This window comes from Convolutriloba macropyga, chromosome 7 (genome assembly GCF_964194025.1).
Source record: "Convolutriloba macropyga chromosome 7, txConMacr16.3, whole genome shotgun sequence".
Taxonomy (NCBI): domain Eukaryota; kingdom Metazoa; phylum Xenacoelomorpha; order Acoela; family Convolutidae; genus Convolutriloba; species Convolutriloba macropyga.
In genome coordinates this window covers 58,121,568-58,144,492 of record NC_134474.1, presented here as the reverse complement: position 1 = coordinate 58,144,492, position 22,925 = coordinate 58,121,568, and the positions used below count along the sequence as shown (strand labels likewise).

Sequence of the window (22,925 nt, the reverse complement as noted above, 5' to 3'; positions counted from 1 at the left end):
TTAGACAATTTTTGTAAGAAAGGCATGTAAAGAGACCATTCATAGGGTTCTACGCAAATTATACTAATTGACCAAATTTAGTTAAGGAAAAATCTCTGATTATTTTTTTTTTCATAAAATCAATAAATGGTAGAAAATCCATAACTTGTGCAAATAATTGTCAATAAAAAACTAGTCAAAAACTTACCATGTAGTCAGAAGAGAGATTAAACTGATTTTCTTGACCCTAATTGCTAAATAGGCAGCGACAATTGTGTACAAAAACTGAAGTTGTTTTTGGCAAAAAATATGAAGACGTGTTAGTTTGATTGTACTTGATGATAAAGCTCCCTTCTGCATGTTAATAGACGATAGTGGGATGACAATCAATACCAATAAGCATCAGAAAGGCGACTAACTACAAGTATAAACAAAAAGTCTGCAGGCTGCGGGGTTTAGTATCTTGACACATGGGTGTGTACGGCCAAGTGCCAAAGACAAGGCCTCCGGGAAAGACTTATCGTAAGAAAACTAATAAAGATGGCAACTGCGCAGGGAACGGATTGTGTGATAAAAGCATAATTTCAATAAGTGCTTGTTTTTTACAGTTTTTGTCTATTTGACAAATTTCTTGCTCCCTCGAGGTTTTAAGATAAATTTTCATACTTCGTTCAATGGCATAACAAATTCCGCTCCATGTTTTTAACCAGATTCTTTTATGTATTTTCGACTTCCATTTTCAATACCGAATACTTTCACCGTAGATTTGTTCAGCTGAGTGACTGCTGCTCAAAATCTCTTCAGAGAAATGAATATAGAGTCAGAAATTTTTCACGAAAAGTGTATATAAAGCTATAAAATTAGTTAAAACAAAACAAATTTTCATTTGATGTAAGAAAAATAAAAAAGGAGCATAGTTACGGCGGACGTAGAAGATGAAGAGGTGGGAGCTAATGATGGAAAAACTTTTAATCAAGGAAGGTCTTACGCAGGCAAGAAATTTTCTCTAACGCTGCATTTTTGTAATCAATTTCAGGAAATAATCAAGTGAAATATAGTTCACATGTTAAACAATAGAATATATGATTAAATGCGTAGATAAATATGTTTCACGGTTTTTTATTCATAATAACTGAACAGCGCTGATCACAGTTTGAAAAATAATTAAAACATAACCGACTAACGTCGGGCGAATTGCTCTCAAAATACCGGCGAGCAGTTGACTCCGTCAGTAGCTAGTCACGGTTTATTGAGGCTAACTTTAGCTTAATTGAAGGGGCGAAAGATGAGCTCAACGTGGGGGGGGGGGGGCAACAATGGGCGCAACGGTGGGACCGAATCTTTGGCTGCATAGAGCCCCTATGAGGGTATTGAGGGGGCTGATGTGGGGGAGGTGTTGTTGTGGGAGGTGGCGAGGCTGGGGCTCAATTTCTAAGAACTCCCATTCACACCATAATTATAAGTATCCGAAACAGCTTCTGTGAATCGCATACTTGGAGACTAGTGAGCTCAAAAGCTATCAGAGAACTTAATGCCCGTTGAGCGCTATTTCTATCCCGTTTCTGAGGAAGAAAATTAAAATGGGTCCAAAGATAAATTGGTCAAGCGAAAGATCACAAAAAAAGACCAACAGGAATAATATAATTACCACAAATTTAGTTTGAGAGCAATTAACAATGAACTCCTAAAAAGTTCTAAATAAGTCGTTTTTGATTAAAAAAAAACTTTTCTACTATAATTCAGAGTTAAAGAAGGTAATAGATGATGGCATCACGCCACATAACAGTATCTGAAGTGCGGCATCCAAAAAAGAGTTAAGGAAAGAGAGAGAGAGAGAGAGAGAGAGAGAGAGTGAGAAAGATAAAACGTGAACGAGAAAGAGAAGGAAAGAAACCCATCTAACAGAGAGAGAGGAAGAACTTGAAATATTTAATATTTTCCAAGATGAAATTCGATTCTGCAACTTCTACTTTCGAAGCCTTGTTAGTAATTAAATCCTAGAGAAAAAACCGGAAAGTGCAAAATTTAAAAAATCCATTTTCTGTATTTGAAGTTTTGTCATGCAACCCATCTGCAAAACTTGAAAAGTTGCGTTGGTCAGTGACGATCGGTAAATTCAGAAAAGGACAAAATATTTAAAAAATTTAAAAACAATCGCAAATGTTAACAAAATGTTGCTAAATTTCTTGATATTAATGTCTTCAAAACCATTTAATTGTCTTAAGGGACTATCATATATCCCTATTTCAAGCCTTAAATGGTTTCACTGGCTCATAAAGATCCATAAACTTGGAACAAAATTTTCCAAAAATTTGAAAAAAGATTATCAAAAAAATGCTAAAGCTCGAGTCATTAAAACATTGAGAACTCATTGAGATCCCACTTACCCAGTGAAACTTCCATATGGTTTGTTCAGGGGTTGCACACAATGCTCCGAGTGCTCTTGAGTCTGATCAGTGGTTACTTTGGTCTGGGACTTGAACTTGATCTTGACCATTTTTTTTTTCGAAAATCAAAGCCGCCAAAGCGACAGATAAAACTTCATAATTTATGCAATGAACAGTTTGAGAAGCATTCCTAATCGACGTTGTTTATGGAAAAAGTGACGAAACACCAACGAGTGAGACCTACTTGGGAGTGATATCATTTGTTTCCCTTCGTGAGTAGTCTCCCCCGCCTTCTCTTTGTAAAGATAGATGTCACCCGCATTCTCTAGCACCATCGCCTGCCACCCTCCCATAGGATGCAATAAAATAGCTTTTTCGCCCTTAAAAACACATAGATTAAGTAAGCTATATCTTCATAATACTTCAATTCACTTCACAGTAAAAATATCAAGTGACTCTCAAAAAAATCATCTTTTGAAGACACACTTAAGGAATTCCTGCAAAAGGTACACCAACTGTTGCTCATAATCTGATGATTTTTTGTTGACTCGCACGAAAAAATATTTAAAAACGACCGACTAGACTCGGGCGAATTACTCTCAAACGACTCGGGGTAGTGGGGTATTTAGTGTGAGAGAGACAAACTCTAAATTGCAAATAAAGAAGGGTTTACATTATTTAAACGTACTCCGAAATTTACCAGAAAACAGCCATCATTGATTATTTTTACCCAGCTCGGGATTGAAAGAACAGAAAAAAGGTTTTTTTTTTACTTTTTTGCAGTAAAATTTACATGTGAGTATTATTAAAACTTTGTAAGCAGATTTTTTTTTGTACAAAAATTTATATTCAAATTAGGAACTTTTACATATTTAAATTACGATTTCTTTCCGTCTTTAGACATACTGTTTCTTAATGAGGGTATATGGTGATATTATCAATACCAATAAACAATAATGACGGAATGGAAGAATTATCAGAACAGAGTTCAAGTAGTGGGCATACAAAATTTGGGTTTATGAAATTGGGTTTTAAATTGGGTTTATTAAATTTTCATTCTTGATTTCATTTTATGACTCCGTTCAAATTAGATTGTCTTGCTTAGTAACTGCAGTTCAAGAGAAGTTTGAGCAGATTGACCAAAAATATTACTAGCCTTGAGAAGTATAAAGATTTCCCGAAAAATGTTGAACAAGCTGTGACTAACGGTAGAGCGAAATAAATTTGCTTAAAGAAACATATCCGGAAGACTTGGGAAATAAATATGTAAATTGGAATTCAAAAGACCACTAATTATAATAGTCATGTTTAATAACTTAAACCAGCCACATACAAATTAAAAAATTCGCTATAATAGTATTACATTCGAACAATATTATATCCCAATTGAAACAACAAAGGAAGCAAATAAGTTCGAAGTGAAAATTTGATAATATTTTCATGAAAACCTTTTTACAAGTTAATACTTCAAAACCATTTTTTTATCACATTGTCTGACAAAGTTAATTCCTGCTAAAATGACTACCATTTGGTCGAAAGAAAAACAGAAGAAATGATATATATTGAAGAAGGAGACACAAGGAGTGAATTGCAAAAAATTGAGAAATCATATTGCAGAAGTTTTTCATAACCTTACCATCGGCAAACCTGAAAAAATAATTTCTCTCAATTCAAGGCGCAAATACACTACACCAAAATGCGCCAAAAAACCCTACAAAAATGGCAAAAAAAACTATTAAAAAACCAGCAGAACCGGTTCAAATTTTTTTATAAAAATAGGGCTTATTAAATTTTTGATTTTTTTTCATTCAGTAAAAATTCCTAGAAAACTTTAAACAAAAAATTAAGCTTGAGAAATTACAAGAAAGCCGGAATAACATAAGAATTGCACAAAAACAGCACATCAGAAAAGAAAATGATAAAAGAAAATTGACTACATTCAGCCTATTTTCTTCACTTAAAACAAATGCAAATTGTTGTAAATTGTATCCAAATATCACCACAACCGATATAAAAACCAATTTCAGGCAGAAAATAAATCGCAGACAGTGTAAACCACAAAAAAAAGAATATAAAACCACACTTCGGATTGCATCTGAAAGTCTATTATATGATGGAGATCATCAAAAGTGCTTACAAACATATAATTATTCAATTTTATTCAATTATTATTCCACTTTACATGAAAAGTTAACTAAAAACTGTTTCGAAAAATAACGCACGTGATCACAATACTTCGCTAGGCTAGCAAAATTTTTTTACACCTCTTTTCGTTCTCTCTCAAAATTCGGCATGAACAAAAATTCACTCCCGTTTTCTCTCTGCGCTTCAATTCGATCCACTGTTTGCCCTAAATACTCTCTTCACAAAAGAGGGCCGCTATAACAGCTGGCTGAGAAGATGAGGGAGGCTATTAAACACTTTTTTAAACTCCAGATCTCTTAAACTTCAACTTTTAATTAACACAGCTTTTCCCTCATGCAGCCAACTGGGAATTGACAAGCTGAGCCAAAAACAAGAACTCTTAGAGTTAAAAAAGCATAAGATCGAGTTGTTTTTACATTTGCCCTCGAGATTTTTTTACCTGAAAAGAAGATTGAAGATCTACACAGTGTTTATTATTTGAAAAAAAAAGAAACAAATTTTTTTAAATCTGCAACATTTTTAAATATCAGGTATACATTTAGAAAACCAGAAATAAATGCTTGAGTCAAACAAAATTTGCATCTGCTGCTTCTCCGTCGAATGTCTGATCTGTTGCTTTTTCTTGCAATATTCTTGTTTGTTCTCCAGTTATGGGGGCTATAAATTGGTGGGGAGGTGGGCTATTATGGTAAAACCCGAAACAACTAAATTGTCTTACATAGTGTGAGAACACAACCTCAGCATACCCATCACTCGTCAGTCTAATTGTATGGTATAGTTGTCTAATTTCCCTAGCAACCATTGAGCTGTTGCAGTTGTCATACATCTTCAGCCCACTCGTGGCCATCTCGTCAAAGTCAAAGAAGAAACATGTGGATGAGGAGTAGACACGACCAGATCTCCTCTCTGTTCCAGCTCCGTCCAGAATTGCACCCAAGTAGGTTATTCCAGAAATAGAGTGCACCTAGAAAGTGAATGAACGAATTAAGGATTTATCCTGTAACCACCCCCCCCCCCCCCTCCACCCGCTTAGAGTGCATAAAAATTTCTGTGATTTTCTTTAAGCACACCAGCTGCTGATTTCTAGTGACTACCAGTAATCATACAAGGCCATACGTGATTCACGATGATCAAACGAGGTCACATGTGATTCCCGGTAATAATACAAGGTCACATGTGATTCCCGGTAATAATACAAGGTCACATGTGATTCCCGGTAATCATACAAGGTCATATGTGATTCCCGGTATTCATACAAGGTCATATGTGATTCCCGTTAATCATACAAGGTCACATGTGATTCCCGGTAATTGAAAAATGTCATATCTGATTCCCGATAATCAAACAAGGTCATATTTGATTTCCAGTAATCATAAAAGGCAATATGTGATTCCCGGTAATCATACAAGGTCTTGTGTGATTCCTGGTAATCATGCAAGATCATATGTGATTCTCGGTAATAGTACAAGGTCATATGTGATTCCCGGTAATCAAACAAGGTCATATGTCATTCCCGATAATCAAACAAAGTCAAATCTGATTTTCAGTAATCATACAAGGTCATACGGGATTCCCGTTAATCATACAAGGTCATATGTGACTCCTGGTAATCAAACAAGGTCATTTGTGATTCCCGGTAATCCTAGAAGGTCATATAAGACTCCCGGTAATCATACAAGGTGATATGTGATTCCTGGCAAACATAAAAGATCATATGTGATTCCCGGAAATCATATAAAGTCATAGGTGATTCCCGGTAAACACACAAGATCATGTGTGGTTCCCGATAATCATACAACGTCTTATGTGATTTGCGGTAATCATACAAGGTCAAATGGTATGACAAGCAATCATGCAAGGTGATAGGTGATTCCTGGTAATCATACAGGTCATAGGTGATTTCCGGTAACCATACAAGGTCATATCGGACTCCCTGTAGTCATACAAGGTCATATCGGATTCCCAGTAAACATGCAAGGTCATATATGATTCCGGGTAATCATACAAGGTCTTGTGTGATTTCCGGTAATCATAGAAGGTCATATGGGATTACCAGTAATCATACAATTTGCATCGCAATCGAATTCCCTGTGATCATAAAAGGTCATAATAGACTCCCGGGAATCATAAAAGGTCATATGTGACTCCCGATAATCATACAAGTTCATATATGATTCCCAGTAATCATACAAGGTCATATGTGTTTCCCGATAATCATACCAGGTCATATAAAAATTCCAGTAATCCCACAAAATTATATGTGCTCCCGGTAATCATACGAGGTCATATGAGATGCCCGGTAACCATACAAGGTCATATGTGATTCCCGGAATTCTTTCAAGTCATTTGTGATACCCGGTAATCATACAAGGCCAAATGAGATTCCTGGTAATCAAGCAAGGTCATATCGGCTTACCGGTAATCTTACAAATTCATATTGGTTTCCCCGTAATCATACATGGTCATATGTGTTTCCCGGTAATTATACAAGGTAATATGTGATTGCCGGTAATCATACAAGTTCATGCAACTCCCGGTAATCATACAATATCATATGGGATTCCCGGTAATCATACAAGTTTTTAAGTGATTCCTGGAAATCGTACAAGGTCACATGTGATAGCCGGTAATCAAAAAAACTCATATGTGATTCACGGTAATCATACAAGGTCATATGAGACTCACGGTAATCAAACAAGGTCCTATGCAACTCCCGATAATCAAAAAAAGTCATATTTGATTTTAGTAATCATACAAGGTCATATGGGATTCCCGGTAATCGTACAAGGTCATATATGACTCCCGTTAGTCATACATGGTCATAGGTGATTCCTGGCAAACACACAAGTTCATATGAAATTCCCGGTAATGATGCAAGGTCATACGTAAATTCCGGTTATCATACAAGGTCATATGTGATTCTCAGTAAACACACAAGGCCATATGTGACTCCTGGTAATCATGCAATGTCATATGTAATTCCCAGTAATCTTACCAGGTCATATGTGACTCCAAATAGTCATAAAAGGTCATATGTGATTCCTACCAAACAAACAGTTTCATTTGTGATTCCCAGTAATCATACCAGGTCATATGTGATTCTCAGTGATCATACAAGGTAATATGGGATAACCAGTTTTCATATAAAGTGATGTGTGATTCCCTGTAATTATATGAGTTCATATTTGATTCCCGGTAACCATACAAGGTCAAATAGTATTCCCCGTAGTCATACAGGGTCATATCAGATTCCCAGTAATCATACAAGGTCATATGTGTTTCCCGATAATCATACCAGGTCATATAAGAATTCCAGTAATCCCACAAAATCATATGTGCTCCCGGTAATCATACGAGATCTTATGAGATGCCCGGTAACCATACAAGGTCATATGTGATTCCCGGTTTTCATTCAAGTCATTTGTGATTCCCGGTAACCATACAAGGTCAAATGTGATTACGAGTAATCATACAAGCTCATATGTGATTTTTGGTAATCAGACAAGCTCATGTGTGATACCCGGTAATCATACAAGGTCAAATGGGATTCCTGGTAATCATACAAGGTCATATCGACTTACCGGTAATCTTAGAAAGTCATATTGGTTTCCTGGTAATCAGGCAAGGTCATATGTGTTTCCCGGTAATTATACAAGGTCAAATATGACTCCCGTTAGTCATACATGGTCATAGGTAATTCCTGGCAAACACACAAGTTCATATGAGATTCCCGGTAATGATGCAAGGTCATACGTAATTTCCGGTTATCATACAAGGTCATATGTGATTCCCAGTAAACACACAAGGCCATAGGTGACTCCTGGTAATCATGCAAGGTCATATGTTATTCGCAGTAATCTTAAAATATCATATGTGACTCCAAATACTCATAAAAGGTCATATGTGATTCCTGCCTAACAAACAGTTTCATATGTGATTCCCAGTAATTATACCAGGTCATATGTGATTCTCAGTAATCACACGAGGTTATATGGGATAACCAGTATTCATACAAAGTGATATGTGATTCCTTGTAAACATACAAGGTCGTATTTGATTCCCGGTAACCATACAAGGTCAAAACGGATTCCCGGTAGTCATAGAGGGTCATATCGGATTCCCAGTAACCATACAAGGTCATTTCTGTTTCACGATAATCATACCAGGTCATATAAGAATTCCAGTAATCCCACAAAATCATATGTGCTCCCGGTAGTCATACGAGGTCATATGAGATGCCCGGTAACCATACAAGGTCATATGTGATTCCCGGTATTCATTCAAGTCATTTGTGATTCCTGGTAACCATACAAAGTCAAATGTGATTACGAGTAAACATTCAAGCTCATATGTGATTCTTGGTAACGATACAAGTTAATATGTGATACCCGGTAATCATACAAGGCCAAATGAGATTCCTGGTAATCATACAAGGTCATATGTGTTTCCTGGTAATTATACAAGGTCATGTGATTCCCGGTAATCATACAAATTCATGCGACTCCCGGTAATCATACAATACATATGGGATTCCCGGTAATCATACAAGATCTTAAGTGATTCCCGGTAATCATAAAAACTCATATGAGATTCACGGTAATCATAAATGGTCATATGTGATTCCCGGTAATCAAACAATGTCCTATGCGACTCCCGATAATCAAACAACGTGATATTTGATTTTAGTAATCATACAAGGTCATATGGGATTCCCGGTAATCATAGAAGGTCATATATGTCCCCGCTAGTCATACATGTTCATAGGTGATTGCTGGCAAACACACAAGTTCATATGAGATTCCCGGTAATAATGAAAGGTCATACGTAATTTCCGGTTATCATACAAGGTCATATGTGATTCCCAGTAAAAAGATAAGGCCATATGTGAATCCTGGTAATCATGCAAGGTCAAATGTAATTCCCAGTAATCTGACAGGGTCATATGTGACTCCAAGTATTCATAAAGGGTCATATGTGACTCCTGCCAAACAAACGGTTTCATATGTGATTCCCAGTAATCATACCAGGTCATATGTGATTCTCAGTAAACATACAAGGTCATAACGGATGACCAGTATTCATACAACGTGGTATGTGATTACTGGTAAACATACAAGGTCATATGTGATTCCCAGTAACCATACAAGGTCATATGAGATTCCCGGTAGTCATATAAGGTCATCTGTGATTTCCACTGATGCCCGGTACTCATACAAGGTCATATGTTTTTCCCGGTAGTCATTCAAATCATTTGTGATACCCGGTAATCATACAATGTCTTATGGGATTTTCCCGATAATCATACAAGATCTCATGTTATTCCCGGTAATCATACAAGATCACAAGCGATTCCCGGTAATTAAACAATATCATAGGTGATTCCAAGTAATCATAGAAATTCAATTGTGATTACCGGTAATCATACAGGGTCATAGGGGATCCCCGATAATCAAACAAAGTCATATTTGATTTCCGGTAATCATACAATGCCCTATGGGATTCCTGGCAAACATACAAATACAAATATGATTCCTGGTAATCATACAAGGTCATATCGGATTCGCGGTAGTCATACAGGGTTGTATCGGATTCCCAGTAACCATACAAGGTCATATATGATTCCCGGTAATCATACAAGGTCATCTGTGATATCCGGTATTCAGAGAAGGTCATTTTGGATTATCAGTAATCTTATCAGGTCATAAGGGATTTCCAGTAGTCGTACAAGGTTGTATCGGATTCCCTGTGGTCATAAAATGTCTTATTGGATTCCCGGTTTTCATATAAATTCATATGTGACTCCCGGTAATCATACAAGGTCATATGTGATTGACGATAGTCATACAAGGTCATATGTTATTCCCGATAATCATATTGAGTCATATGTTGTTTCCAGTAGTCCTACAAAATCATATGTGCTCGCGGTAATCATACACGGTCATATGGGATGCCCGATACTCATACAAGGTCATTTGTGATTCCTGGTAATCATTCAAATCATTTGTGATTCCGGATAATCATACAATGTCATTGGTGATTATGGGTAATCGTACAAGGTCATATGTGATTCTTGGTAATCATTAAAATTCATATGAGATTCCCGGTACTTATACAAGATCTTATGTTATTCCCGGTAATCATAAAAGGTCACATGCGACTCCCGGTAAATAAAAATAATGTCATATGTGATTCCCGGTAATCGTAGAAAGCCATATGTGATTCCCGGTAATCATACAAGGTTACATGTGAATCCCGGTAGTCATACAAGGTCATATGTGATTCCTGGCAAACATACATATTTATATGTGATTCCTGGTAATCATACAAAGTCATATGTGATTCCCTGTAAGCATACAAGGTCATATGTGATTACCGATAATCATACAATGTCATATGTGATTCTCGATAACCAAACCAAGTCATATGTGATTTCCAGTAATCCTACAAAATCATATGCGCTCCCGGTAATCTTACAAGGTCATATGAAATGACCGATACTCTTACGAGGTCATATGTGATTCCCGGTAATCATTCAAATCCTTTATGATTCAGTGTAATCATACCATGTCATAGGTGATTACGGGTAATCATAAAAGGTCATATGTGATTCTTGGTAATCATACAGACCCATATATGATACCCGGTAATCATACAATGTCATATGGAATTCCCGCCAATCATACAAGATCTTATGTTATTTCCGGTTACCATACAAGGTCACATGTGATTCCCGGTCACTAAAAAAAGTCATATGTGATTCCCGGTAATCATAGAAAGTCATATGTGATTGACGATAATCATACAATGTCATATGTGATTCCCGCTAATCATACCGAGTCATCTGTGATTTCCAGTGATCCTTCAAAATCATATGTGCTCCCGGTAATCATACACGGTCATATGGGATGCCCGGTAAACATACAAGGGTCATTTGTGATTCCTGGTAACCACTCAAATGACCTGTGATTCCCGAAAATCATTGAATGTCATAGGTGATTACGGGTTTTTGTACAAGGTCATATGTGATTCTTGGTAATCATAAAAATTCATATGTGATACCCGGTAATCATACAATGTCATATAAGATTCCCGGTAATCATACAAGATCTTATGTTATTCCCGGTAATCATACAAGGTCACATGCAATTCCCGGTAATTAAACAATGTCTTATGTGATTCCCGGTAATCATAGAAAGTCATATGTGATTGAGGATAATCAATCAATGTCATATGTGATTCCCGATAATCATACCGAGTCATATGTGATCGCCAGTAATCCTACAAAATCATTTGTGCTCCCGGTAATCATACACGGTCATATGGGATGTCCGGTACTCATACAAGGTCATTTGTGATTCCTGGTAATCATTCAAATCATTTGTTGTTCCCGGTAACCATACAATGTCATAGGTGATTACGGGTAATCCTACAAGGTCATATGTGGTTCCCGGTTATCATACAAGATCTTATGTGATTCCCGGTAAATACACAAGGTCATACATGATTTACGGTAATCAAAAAAGTCATTTGTGATTCCCGTTAAAAACACAAGGCCATATGTGATTTCTGGTAACCATGCAAGATCATATGTAATTCCCAGTAATCATACAAGGTCAAATGTTACTCTCAGTAGTCATAAAAGGTCCTAGGTGTTTCCTGTCAAACAATCCAGGTCATATGGGATTCCCGGTAGTTATCAAAGATCATATTTGATTCCTGGCAAACATACAAGTCCAATTGGATTCCCGGTAATTATACAAGGTCATATGTAATTTCTGGTAATTGAACAAAGTCATATGTGATTCCCGGTAATCATACAATGTCATACGTGATTCCCGATAATCATACAAGGTCATATGTGATTTTTCGAAAATCATACAATTTCATATGTGATACCCGGTAATCATACAAGGTCATATGGTATCAGCGCTAATCAAACAAGATCATATTTATTTCACGGTAATCATACGTGGTCATATGGGGTTACCTGTAATCATACAAGGCAATATGTGATTTCTGGTAACCATACAAGATCATAGATTATTCCCAGTAATCATACAAGGTCAAATGTTACTCTCTGTAGTCATAAAAATTCATATGTGTTTCCTGTCAAACAATCCAGACCATGGTATTCCCGGTAATCATACAAGGTCATATGTGATTTTTCGAAAATCATACAATTTCAAATGTGATACCCGGTAATCATACAAGGTCATATGTTATCAGCGCTAATCAAACAAGATCATATTAATTTCACGGTAACAATACGTGGTCATATGGGGTTACCTGTAATCATACAAGGCAATATGTGATTTCTGGTAACCATACAAGATCATAGATTATTCCCAGTAATCATACAATGTCAAATGTTACTCTCTGTAGTCATAAAAGTTCATATGTGTTTCCTGTCAAACAATCCAGGTCATGGGATTCCCGGTAATCATACAGGGTCATATGTGATTCCCAGTAATCATAAAAGGTCGTAAGGGATGACCAATATTCATACAAGGTGATATGTGATTCCCGGTATTCATACAAGTTCACATGTGATTCCTGGTAATTAAAGAATGTCATATGCGATTCCCGGTAATCATAATAAGTCATATGTGATTCCCGCTGATCATACAAGGTCATATGTGATTCCCGCTGATCAGACAAGGACATATGGCACTCCTGGTAATCATACAAGGTCACATGTGACTCCCGGTAGCCATACAAGGTCATATTTGATTCCTGGCAAACATACAAGTTCAATGTGATTCCCGGTAATTATACAAAGTCATATGTGATTTCCGGTAATCATACGAAGTCATATGTAAATCCCAGTAACCATAGAGGTTCATATGTGACTCCCTGTGGTCATAAAAGGTCATATGTGATTCCTGGCAAACCAGCAATTTCATATTTGATTCCCGGTTATCATACAAGGTCATCTGTGATTTCCGGTAATCATAGAAGGTCATATTGAGTTACCAGTAATCATATCAGGTCATTTGGGATTTTCAGTAGTCATACAAATTCGTATCGCATTCCCTGTGATCATAAAAGGTGTTAGTAGATTCCCGATAATCATTTAAGGTCATTTGTGACTTCCAGTTTTCATACAAGGTCATATGTGGTTCCCGCTAATCATACAAGGTCATATCAGGTTCCCGGTATCATGCAAGGTCATATGTGATTTCCTGTAAGCATACAAGGTCATATGTGATTTCCGATAATCATACAATGTCATATGTGATTCCCGATAATCATACCAAGTCACATGTGATTTCCAGTAGTCCTACAAAATCATTTGTGCTCGCGGTAATCATAACAAGGTCCTATGGGATGCCCTGTACTCTTGCAAGGTCTTATGTGATTCCCGGTAATCATTCAAATCATTTGGGATTCCCGGTAATCATACAAGGTCATATGTGATTACAGGTAATCATACAAGGTTACATTTGATTCCCGGTAATCGAACAAGGTCATATGGGATTCCCGGTAACCATACAAGGTCATAGGTGATTTCCGGTAATCATAAAAAGTCATATGTGATTTCCGGTAATCGAACAAAGTCATATGTGATTCCCGGTAATCATACAAGGTCATTTGTGATTCCCGATAATCATAAAAGGTCATATGTGATTCCCGGTAGTCATACAAGTTCATATGTGATACCCGGTAATCATAAAAGGTCATATGGTATCAGCGGTAATCAAACAAGATCATATTTAACTCCCGGTAATCATACGTGGTCAGATGGGATTACCTGTATTCATTTAAGGCCATATGGGATTCCTGGTAATCATACAAGGTCGTATTGGATTCTTTGTAATCATACAGCGTCATATGCGACTCCCTTTAACCATACAATGTCATATGGGATTCCCGGTAATCATACAAGATCATATGTGATTCCCGGTAATCATAAAAGGTCATATGTGATTCCGGTAATCATACAAGGTAATATGTGATTCCCAGTAATCATACAAGGTCATATGTAATTCCCGGTAATCATTCATGGTCATATGATTTGTTTGATATCCTGGTAGTCATACAAGGGTCATACAAATTTTTAAACGATGCCTAAACAACCACAATTGTGACTCCCATTTAGCCTGAATTAAGTTGGATAATGAAAACACCGGTGGTGGTAGCGGAGGTGGTGGTGATGCGGGGGGGGGGGGGAAGAGATGGGGAACTAAATCTAAAATTAAGCAGAACTGTTTCCTGTTACCTGACAATCTGATTAAAGCGGAGGTAGTAACCATATTTTCGTACCAAAAGCGTCTTCAGAAAATTACCCATTTTCTTCAAGACAAAGATGTACAATAACCCCCTCCCCTCCCGTACTAACCTGATCATGAACAGGAAGTGGGGCATTTTGGACCCAATCGAAAAAGAGAGAAGTTTTGAAGAGCACTGTATCGTCTGGTGTCTCATCTCTGAAGGTGAACCTGTAAGAGCGGACCACGCTATCTTCATGCAGAGAAACACCTGAAAAACACCGCAAAAAAACAAGCAAGATCTATATATACTGATAGGTGGCCACAACACCCTAGTTATTATTACGCAAAGTGGGGGATTTTGGCGACAAAAAAAAACAGACATTGTATATAAAATACAAATTAGTATTATCGTTCCTTGCGGGACTAAGTATAACTGGTCCTTGCCGCATACGCCACTCCCGCATAACCCCACACTTCAGGGTTTTTTACATGAAATCAAATATGTTCTGTAGAGGTGAATGGGTAAAATAGCCCTATTGGTCCACATTAATTAGTTAGGTGGACTGGCTTGTAATTGTCTCTTTATATAAACGGTGCTTTTTAAATAATTATAAGCGTATCAATAAGTTATCTTGATTTAAGATTAATCGAAAACATGCTCCCGATCAGAGCTGGTGTAGGAACGGAAAAATTAAACCAAGCTTTTTTCAAAATGTTCTTATTTTTATACTGACTTCTTTGATTTGTTGCAAAGACAAAGACAATTTTGATCATCTAAACGAGAAACAGTTGAATAGCAAAATGGCAGATCATATCAAACCGTTGACAATCTTTCAAGGAGTAAACATTCACACGGCTAAAATCGCTAAATGTGAGCAAAATAATAGCCACAAACGAATTTCCAGAAATTATGAACTTCAAAAAAACTAAAGTCCCAAATTTACTAAAATTAGTTTCCGTCTGGTGGAGAGAAAGATATCTTTGACGTGGATATCCGGTGGGGATTACTTAAATTATTCCTGATAGCCTTATTTTCAACAAAACTCAATATAAATCTAATTTTCAACGTAAATTGTTAAAATCACGTATCATGATTTCGTTCAAGTCGAGTATAATAGTAGTACTCGTTATGATAGTACTGCATTCAAGTCGCTTCATTCTTGCCTAATTAAACTTCAGTTTTCTGCTCCTCTAAGTTCCATACGAAGTTTAGAGTTAGCATTTTTCTTATGACTAGCGGTATTAAAATTCCACTTGAATATGCACATGCGACCAGACGACGAAGAATAAACCAAAAATTGCATAATCTCAGAATCAAAAAACGTAAGCCTGCTAGAGATAAAAGAAAACTTGACATTAAAACTATTAAAGAGTTATATTGCTAATAAGGTGCAATTTTATTTACATGCTTATAGCCTGGTTTGGCTGCAACAGAATGATCTACTAGTAACGTAGTAGGCAACCTTAAAAGAGAACCCGGAGGACACAAACAAAAAAAACAACAAAAACTACTGTGTGTATGACCACTTCAAATGAGTATTGAAGATATTAACGAGCTGCACTCGTTCCTAGGATGCTAAGTGCGAAGTCTTTCAGTGGGTAGGGCTGCCTGTTGACAGAAGACGTTTTTTCGGCTATTTTTGACGTTTTTTTGGCTATTTTTGACGTTTTTTTTTTCAATTGCCAAGTCTAAAATCAGACTTGGATTAGACTTGCCAAGTCTAAAATCAGACTTGGATTAGACTTGCCAAGTCTCAGCCCAGACTTGGATTTAGACTGCCAAGTGTAAAAAGTGACATGATCATGGTTCTGAATCAGTAATGAAATAAGACTTGGATTTAGACTTGCCCAGTACTGAAATTGACTTGGCGTTAGGTCTGGGATGGCGAACTAAGTTGTCGCATGTAATATGTAAGAAGTAGACAATATCACGGTCTCCATAAATCCAAGTACCTGATGGGATATGACGTTCTATTGAAGCGGGTTAATACGCATATGGTTGTGCTGTGGAGTAAACACCGACGACATCGTTACCTTTACACTGTTATTTTATAAATATCGATTGATAAATTCAACTTTCTGTAATTTGAGAACCTGATACAGTCTCTTCCAATTTCTATGGATACTAACTCAATTTCAATAGGTAACACTTTTAAGCACATAACTTTTTGCGGTCTCAAGGAGAATTAGCCGCTTCTTTGACAACACTCTGTTGGAAACAAATGACATATTTTTAAAACCTCCTCAGATGTATTCTAGGAAATACTCAACGAGTTAGTATATTATATTATTTTTACAACTTTTATGTTTGTATAGTTGCTACCAATCCAAGTAAAGCCTCCTTTCTGTAAATTATTCTGCGAATTATTCTAGGATGTACGTCCATGCTAAATGTTAAATATTTCTAACGGGCTCAATATCAGACTTTAGTTGTGCCAGAAAGAAAGACAATGATTTACGATTGAAATATTAGATTAAAAACATTCTGATTAATTCATTAAAAACACTTTTTACCAAACAACTCTTCCTACCATGAATAAAATTTAATTGTTATTTGTGGTCAAGCTAACGTTTCGAGTTTGTTCCCCTATGCCCATTTACACAATTCCCGTACCTAACCTTCAGAGATCATCAGTACTGAATCAGAACAATTTCAGAGAAATTTAGGTTTTCAGTACTGAATCAGAGATAATTCAGAACGATTTCTGAATTTCTCTGATTCAGAGAAAAATTCAGAATCAACTTTCTCTGAAAATCTCTGAATCAGAGCAAAATCAGAATAACAATTTCTGAATCATCTCTGATTCAGAACAAAAATCAGAAGTTTTTTTAAAGCAGCAAAACAAACAAAATTGGTCAAAAAACTGGCTCCGAAATAGGTCTCCAGCCCGGAATGAAAAAGGAGGAGGGTTTAAATCACACATAACATACTGGAAAATCTCAAAAAATCAGTCTTTAACTTGACTTGAGGAGATTTCCGACAACCTATTTTATAATTTTTTTCAATTTCTACAGGTATTGTATGAATTTGTATATTTTAAGGACCTGAGAGCGAAAGCAATGGTAAAACCTAGCTTGGCTCATGAACATAGTTATGAATTTTCCCTAATTCAGAGAAGATCAGAGTCTGAATCAGAGTCTGATTCAGAGTCTGTATCAGACTCTGAATCAGAGGAATTCAGAGCGAAATGTGAACTGAATCAGAGTCTGAATCAGTACTGATAATTTCTGAATTTTACTCTGATTCAGTACTGAATTTGCTTTTGAGTTAGGTACGGGTTAGCACAAAAGTTTGTCATATTGCGTTCGATTTCAGACTTCCAAAATAATCTCTATTTTCAGTCGCTATTAGCATATTGAGGTTTCAGGTATTCTTATAGAAACAACTTATCACCGAGCAAAACATTGAAATTTTGTAAGTATCTTTGAAAATGAGACGACTTTGATATCTCTACTATTATTACAGAGAAACAGAAGCAAAATATTCAAAAAACTAAAGCAAGATGTTATTAAACTAAAAATTGGGGTCAAATTTTGCCTCATCACCTGGGTCTTGACCTCAAACGTTCTTGCCTAATTAAACTTCAGATTTGGGCTCCTTTTTGTTCCTTAGGGGTTTTGGAAATTGTAATTATTATTTCTATAACTTTAGAGCAGGCTTCTCTCTCATGTTTAGCGTTATTGAAATTTTACTTGACTATTCCCAAGCCACAGAAATATAAAACCTTGTTTGGTTACAATTGAATAGATAAATTATCAACCATTTTGGTGAAATTCGGCCCATGACTTAGGTCTTGACCTGAAACAAACAATTTTGCCTCAAATTTTCCTCTATTTGTGTGAGTATTAGTAACGACGTTTTTCTGAATGTACTCGCGACTTGTGAACTATAGCTATAGAAAACTATTAAACACTTACAAAATTGATTCATTTGAAATTATAGGCACAATTCAAAAAACTCAAATGTGTAGTCTGCATATAAAAGATAGCAAATATTTCCACCCTGTCCATACTTTTTGGTTAAAAACGCAAGTGTACGAATTCAAATGACACAATTCTCCAGTGCCAGAGTAAGAACGTTAAAAGTTCTCATATAATTAGTCAGAAACTGACTTTCAAGAAATTTCGGCAATTTCAAACTTGTTAGTTACGTCTTTTACGCATGACAGCGTGAATCTGCATAAGGATTTCATAGTAACTTTGCAGTGGCTTTAAACAGTGTCACATAAAAAGAAAAAAAGGACAACTGAGAACAGGCTACTGAAGGCCTAATGCTGCTCCGCTGCGATTACGCAGGAACCACAATTAATACTAATTAGTTATAAGGCACCTGAATAACTGAATGCTCAAATGCTTAATTTTCTGGCATTTGAATAGTAACTGAATGTTTTAATGATTAAAGAGTTGCTGAAAATACGAGAAATCAATAAAATATTGTTTTGTTTTTGAATGACATCCCAAAAGATAATCATCCTGATTTTGTAAGACCAAATGGTATATACAGAACACTCCAATATTACATCTTTTAAATGTACGCTAGTTGAACTGACTATTTTTTTTTACTTTTCAATGTTTGTTCTGAACAATGGGTTCGACAAAATTGTCCAAAATTATTAAATTGGGTTCTATGGCGATGCTGAATTTTGATTGGTTGAAAAAGACTTTTGTAAATTTATACAGCACGCATTAGGATTTATTATCTTGAATTTCAGACAGACGATTCTTCTCAGTACAGTTAAGTTGCTTACGAAAACACTTGAATAAAAACTTGTAGCAGATAAAGAGCGTTTTCACCGAACCCGCGCTCCGAATAGCACTTAGCAAAAACTTGCAATTAAAAGCTCTTATTAGAAAGGATAATGCAACGATAACTCTGTGTTCATACAATATAGCACTTGGCACTAGCACCTACATAGCCGCCTCTAAAAAGATAGAAAAGGTATAAGCAAGCAACGAAGAGAGTTATCATAGGTTCATATAAATTTAATTAATTTATAGAGTGGAATTTTAGGCAAGTTTGGACAGCATTGACAGTAAAAACTTGAGCTTATATCATCCTAAAATGGGGAAAAGTTGTCTCAATTATCCACTAGGCCCACTTTAGGATTTGCTTCTATAAATTTACATAAATTTCACACATTTTTCTATGGCATTATTCATTTCATTGAATCGGTATTGCAGACTAATTCTCAAATTGAACACAAAAATGCGAAAATTATCTCAAAATTAATAATTCTAATTTTCCACTGTAGCACTATATACTTAGATTAGGATTGCAAGCTTGTGCTGACAGTTGTGAAGGTACGCCAAATTACTTCTAGTTTGCTTCAAGCTCTCAAAGTTTTTGCTATCACATTTTGCTTTCTGTCTCATTTTTTTTTTGATAATGCGTCTTTTGATTAACCATGGGCATCATTCACAAAACCTGTCCCTATTGTTGACGCCGACAATTGAAAAGGTTTGCATGCAATTTTGTCCACAATTGCACTATCTAGTTTACATAAACTCACACTAAATAATTTTCACAAACTCATTGTCACCACGTTTAGCGTGATTAATTTCGTCGTGTTCTATGTTTTTAATATGATTGAAAATTTTAAATGAAAATGTTAGCCATATTAAGCAGCAGCTCCAGCTAGCTCCAATTTTTAACTTTTTACTGTTTAATTTTGTATTTTAATGCAAAAATTTGTCTTGATTTGGCTCAGACGATAGTTTTCTTCTCCTACGGCGCCAGGACACTGCCGAGTAATATTTCATTTTCTGACTTGCGCGACTGAAAACTGTTCCCAGTTTTAGATGAGAGTTTGTCAAAGTAAAAGAGTTCAATTGAAGTTTGCAAAAAAATCTTTGCTTTATATAGTTGCTTCAAGATAAGCATATGTGGGATTATAAAATATTTCAGAAAGGAAACTGTCTGAAAATTGAGACCAATTTTTCCGATTCACCAAACATGAGAAAAAAGAAAGGATGCCTAATTCAAAATCTGAGAGCAGCTAAACTAGAAAAATTGCGCCAGTGAATCTGAATAGTTATGCAAGGATGACTGAAATTATTTAACTGGGAGTAAAATTCCTTAAGAAAAATAACAACTTTTTGTAAACAAAAGCCATTGCCACAATTGAAACAAACACTTATGATAATGTGTTATTAATTAAGTGACTAATTTTTTACCTTCCCACGAACAATTTAAGTTAAAACAGTAAAAAAAAAACGCTGACATCACATTTCATGGTCAAACACCTGGACATTTTTTCCCGGGTAGACCACCATAAGAAAAATTATCAATCATAATACACCATATATGAATTACATAGAAACATATGAAACTTAGAACGATATTAAAAGTTATTGAATTTGGATGATAAACGATGCAAAAGGCCCTCTACAGTTCGGAAACAATTTTTTCTTTTTTGTGCATGTAAACCTCAAGATCCGGAAGTTCATTTTTTAAAGCACGTTACTTACCAAAAAACGCCATATAAAATATTTGGACGTTTTGTGGTTACCAACTTTGCATAGAAAAAGCTAACACTGTATTTCTCCAGATGCTTTCGGTTTTCTGGCAAATTATTTTAATTAGACTTTTTGGACATGACCAATGCCAAAGGATAAATTTCAGTTTTTTGGTAGCCATAAAACACTAACTCATTAATCATGCTAGCCATAAAACGCAAAAAAATTATGGATCATTTTACCGGTACAAATTTTCATCTAAAAAATTTATTATGTATATATATATATATATATATAGGTATATATATATATATATATATATATATATATATATACCTATATATATATATATATATATATATATATATATATATATATAATATATTGTTTTTTGGTGACAACGCTGCCGTCAATCTAATCAAATTGACATTATTGGAACCAGGAATTATCAAAAGTTTATAATTCAAACTTTTTCTAAAACGCGGAAAAATAATGTTGTGAAGGTACGCCAAATTACTTCTAGTTGGCTTCAAGCTGTCAAAGTTTTTGCTATCACATTTTGCTTTCTGTCTCATTTTTTTTTTTGATAATGCGTGTTTTGATTAACCATGGGCATCATTCACAAAACCTGTCCCTATTGTTGACGCCGACAATTGAAAAGGTTTGCATGCAATTTTGTCCACAATTGCACTATCTAGTTTACATAAACTCACACTAAATAATTTTCACAAACTCATTGTCACCACGTTTAGCGTGATTAATTTCGTCGTGTTCTATGTTTTTAATATGATTGAAAATTTTAAATGAAAATGTTAGCAATATTAAGCAGCAGCTCCAGCTAGCTCCAATTTTTAACTTTTTACTGTTTAATTTTGTATATTAAGGCAAAAATTTGTCTTGATTTGGCTCAGACGGTAGTTTTCTTCTCCTACGGCGCCAGGACACTGCCGAGTAATATTTCATTTTCTGACTTGCGCGAATGAAAACTGCTCCCAGTTTTAGATGAGAGTTTGTCAAAGTAAAAGAGTTCAATTGAAGTTTGCAAAAAAATCTTTGCTTTATATAGTTGCTTCAAGATAAGCATATGTGGGATCATAAAGGATTTCAGAAAGGAAACTGTCTGAAAATTGAGATCAATTTTTCCGATTCACCAAACATGAGAAAAAAGAAAGGATGCCTAATTCAAAATCTGAGAGCAGCTAAACTAGAAAAATTGCGCCAGTGAATCTGAATAGTTATGCAAGGATGACTGAAATTATTTAACTGGGAGTAAAATTCGTTAAGAAAAATAACAACTTTTTGTAAACAAAAGCCATTGCACAATTGAAACAAACACTTATGATAATGTGTTATTAATTAAGTGACTAATTTTTTACCTTCCCACGAACAATTTAAGTTAAAACAGTAAAAAAAACGCTGACATCACATTTCATGGTCAAACACCTGGACATTTTTTCCCGGGTTGACCCCTATATAAAAATTTATCAATCATAAAACACCATATATGAATTACATAGAAACATATGAAACTTAGAACGATATTAAAAGTTATTGAATTTGGATGATAAACAATGCAAAAGGCCCTCTACAGTTCGGAAACAATTTTTTCTTTTTTGTGCATGTAAACCTCGAGATCCGGAAGTTCATTTTTTAGAGCACGTTACTTACCAAAAAACGCCATATAAAATATTTGGACGTTTTGTGGTTACCAACTTTGCATAGAAAAAGCTAACACTGTATTTCTCCA

The 22,925-nt window shown here is 35.6% G+C and overlaps 1 protein-coding gene across 1 annotated transcript in view; it reads right to left on the bottom strand.

The window, feature by feature from the left end:
* LOC142343082 (uncharacterized) overlaps positions 1–22,925 on the bottom strand; it is a 99,896-nt gene that overhangs the window by 39,643 nt on the left and 37,328 nt on the right. The window contains exons 8-10 of the mRNA XM_075394769.1: positions 14,851–14,990; positions 5,230–5,475; positions 2,611–2,746 (exon numbers count right to left, since the gene is read on the bottom strand). Of these exons, the coding sequence (XP_075250884.1) occupies positions 2,611–2,746; positions 5,230–5,475; positions 14,851–14,990 (522 nt within the window). The remainder of the gene's footprint in view (positions 1–2,610; positions 2,747–5,229; positions 5,476–14,850; positions 14,991–22,925) is intronic.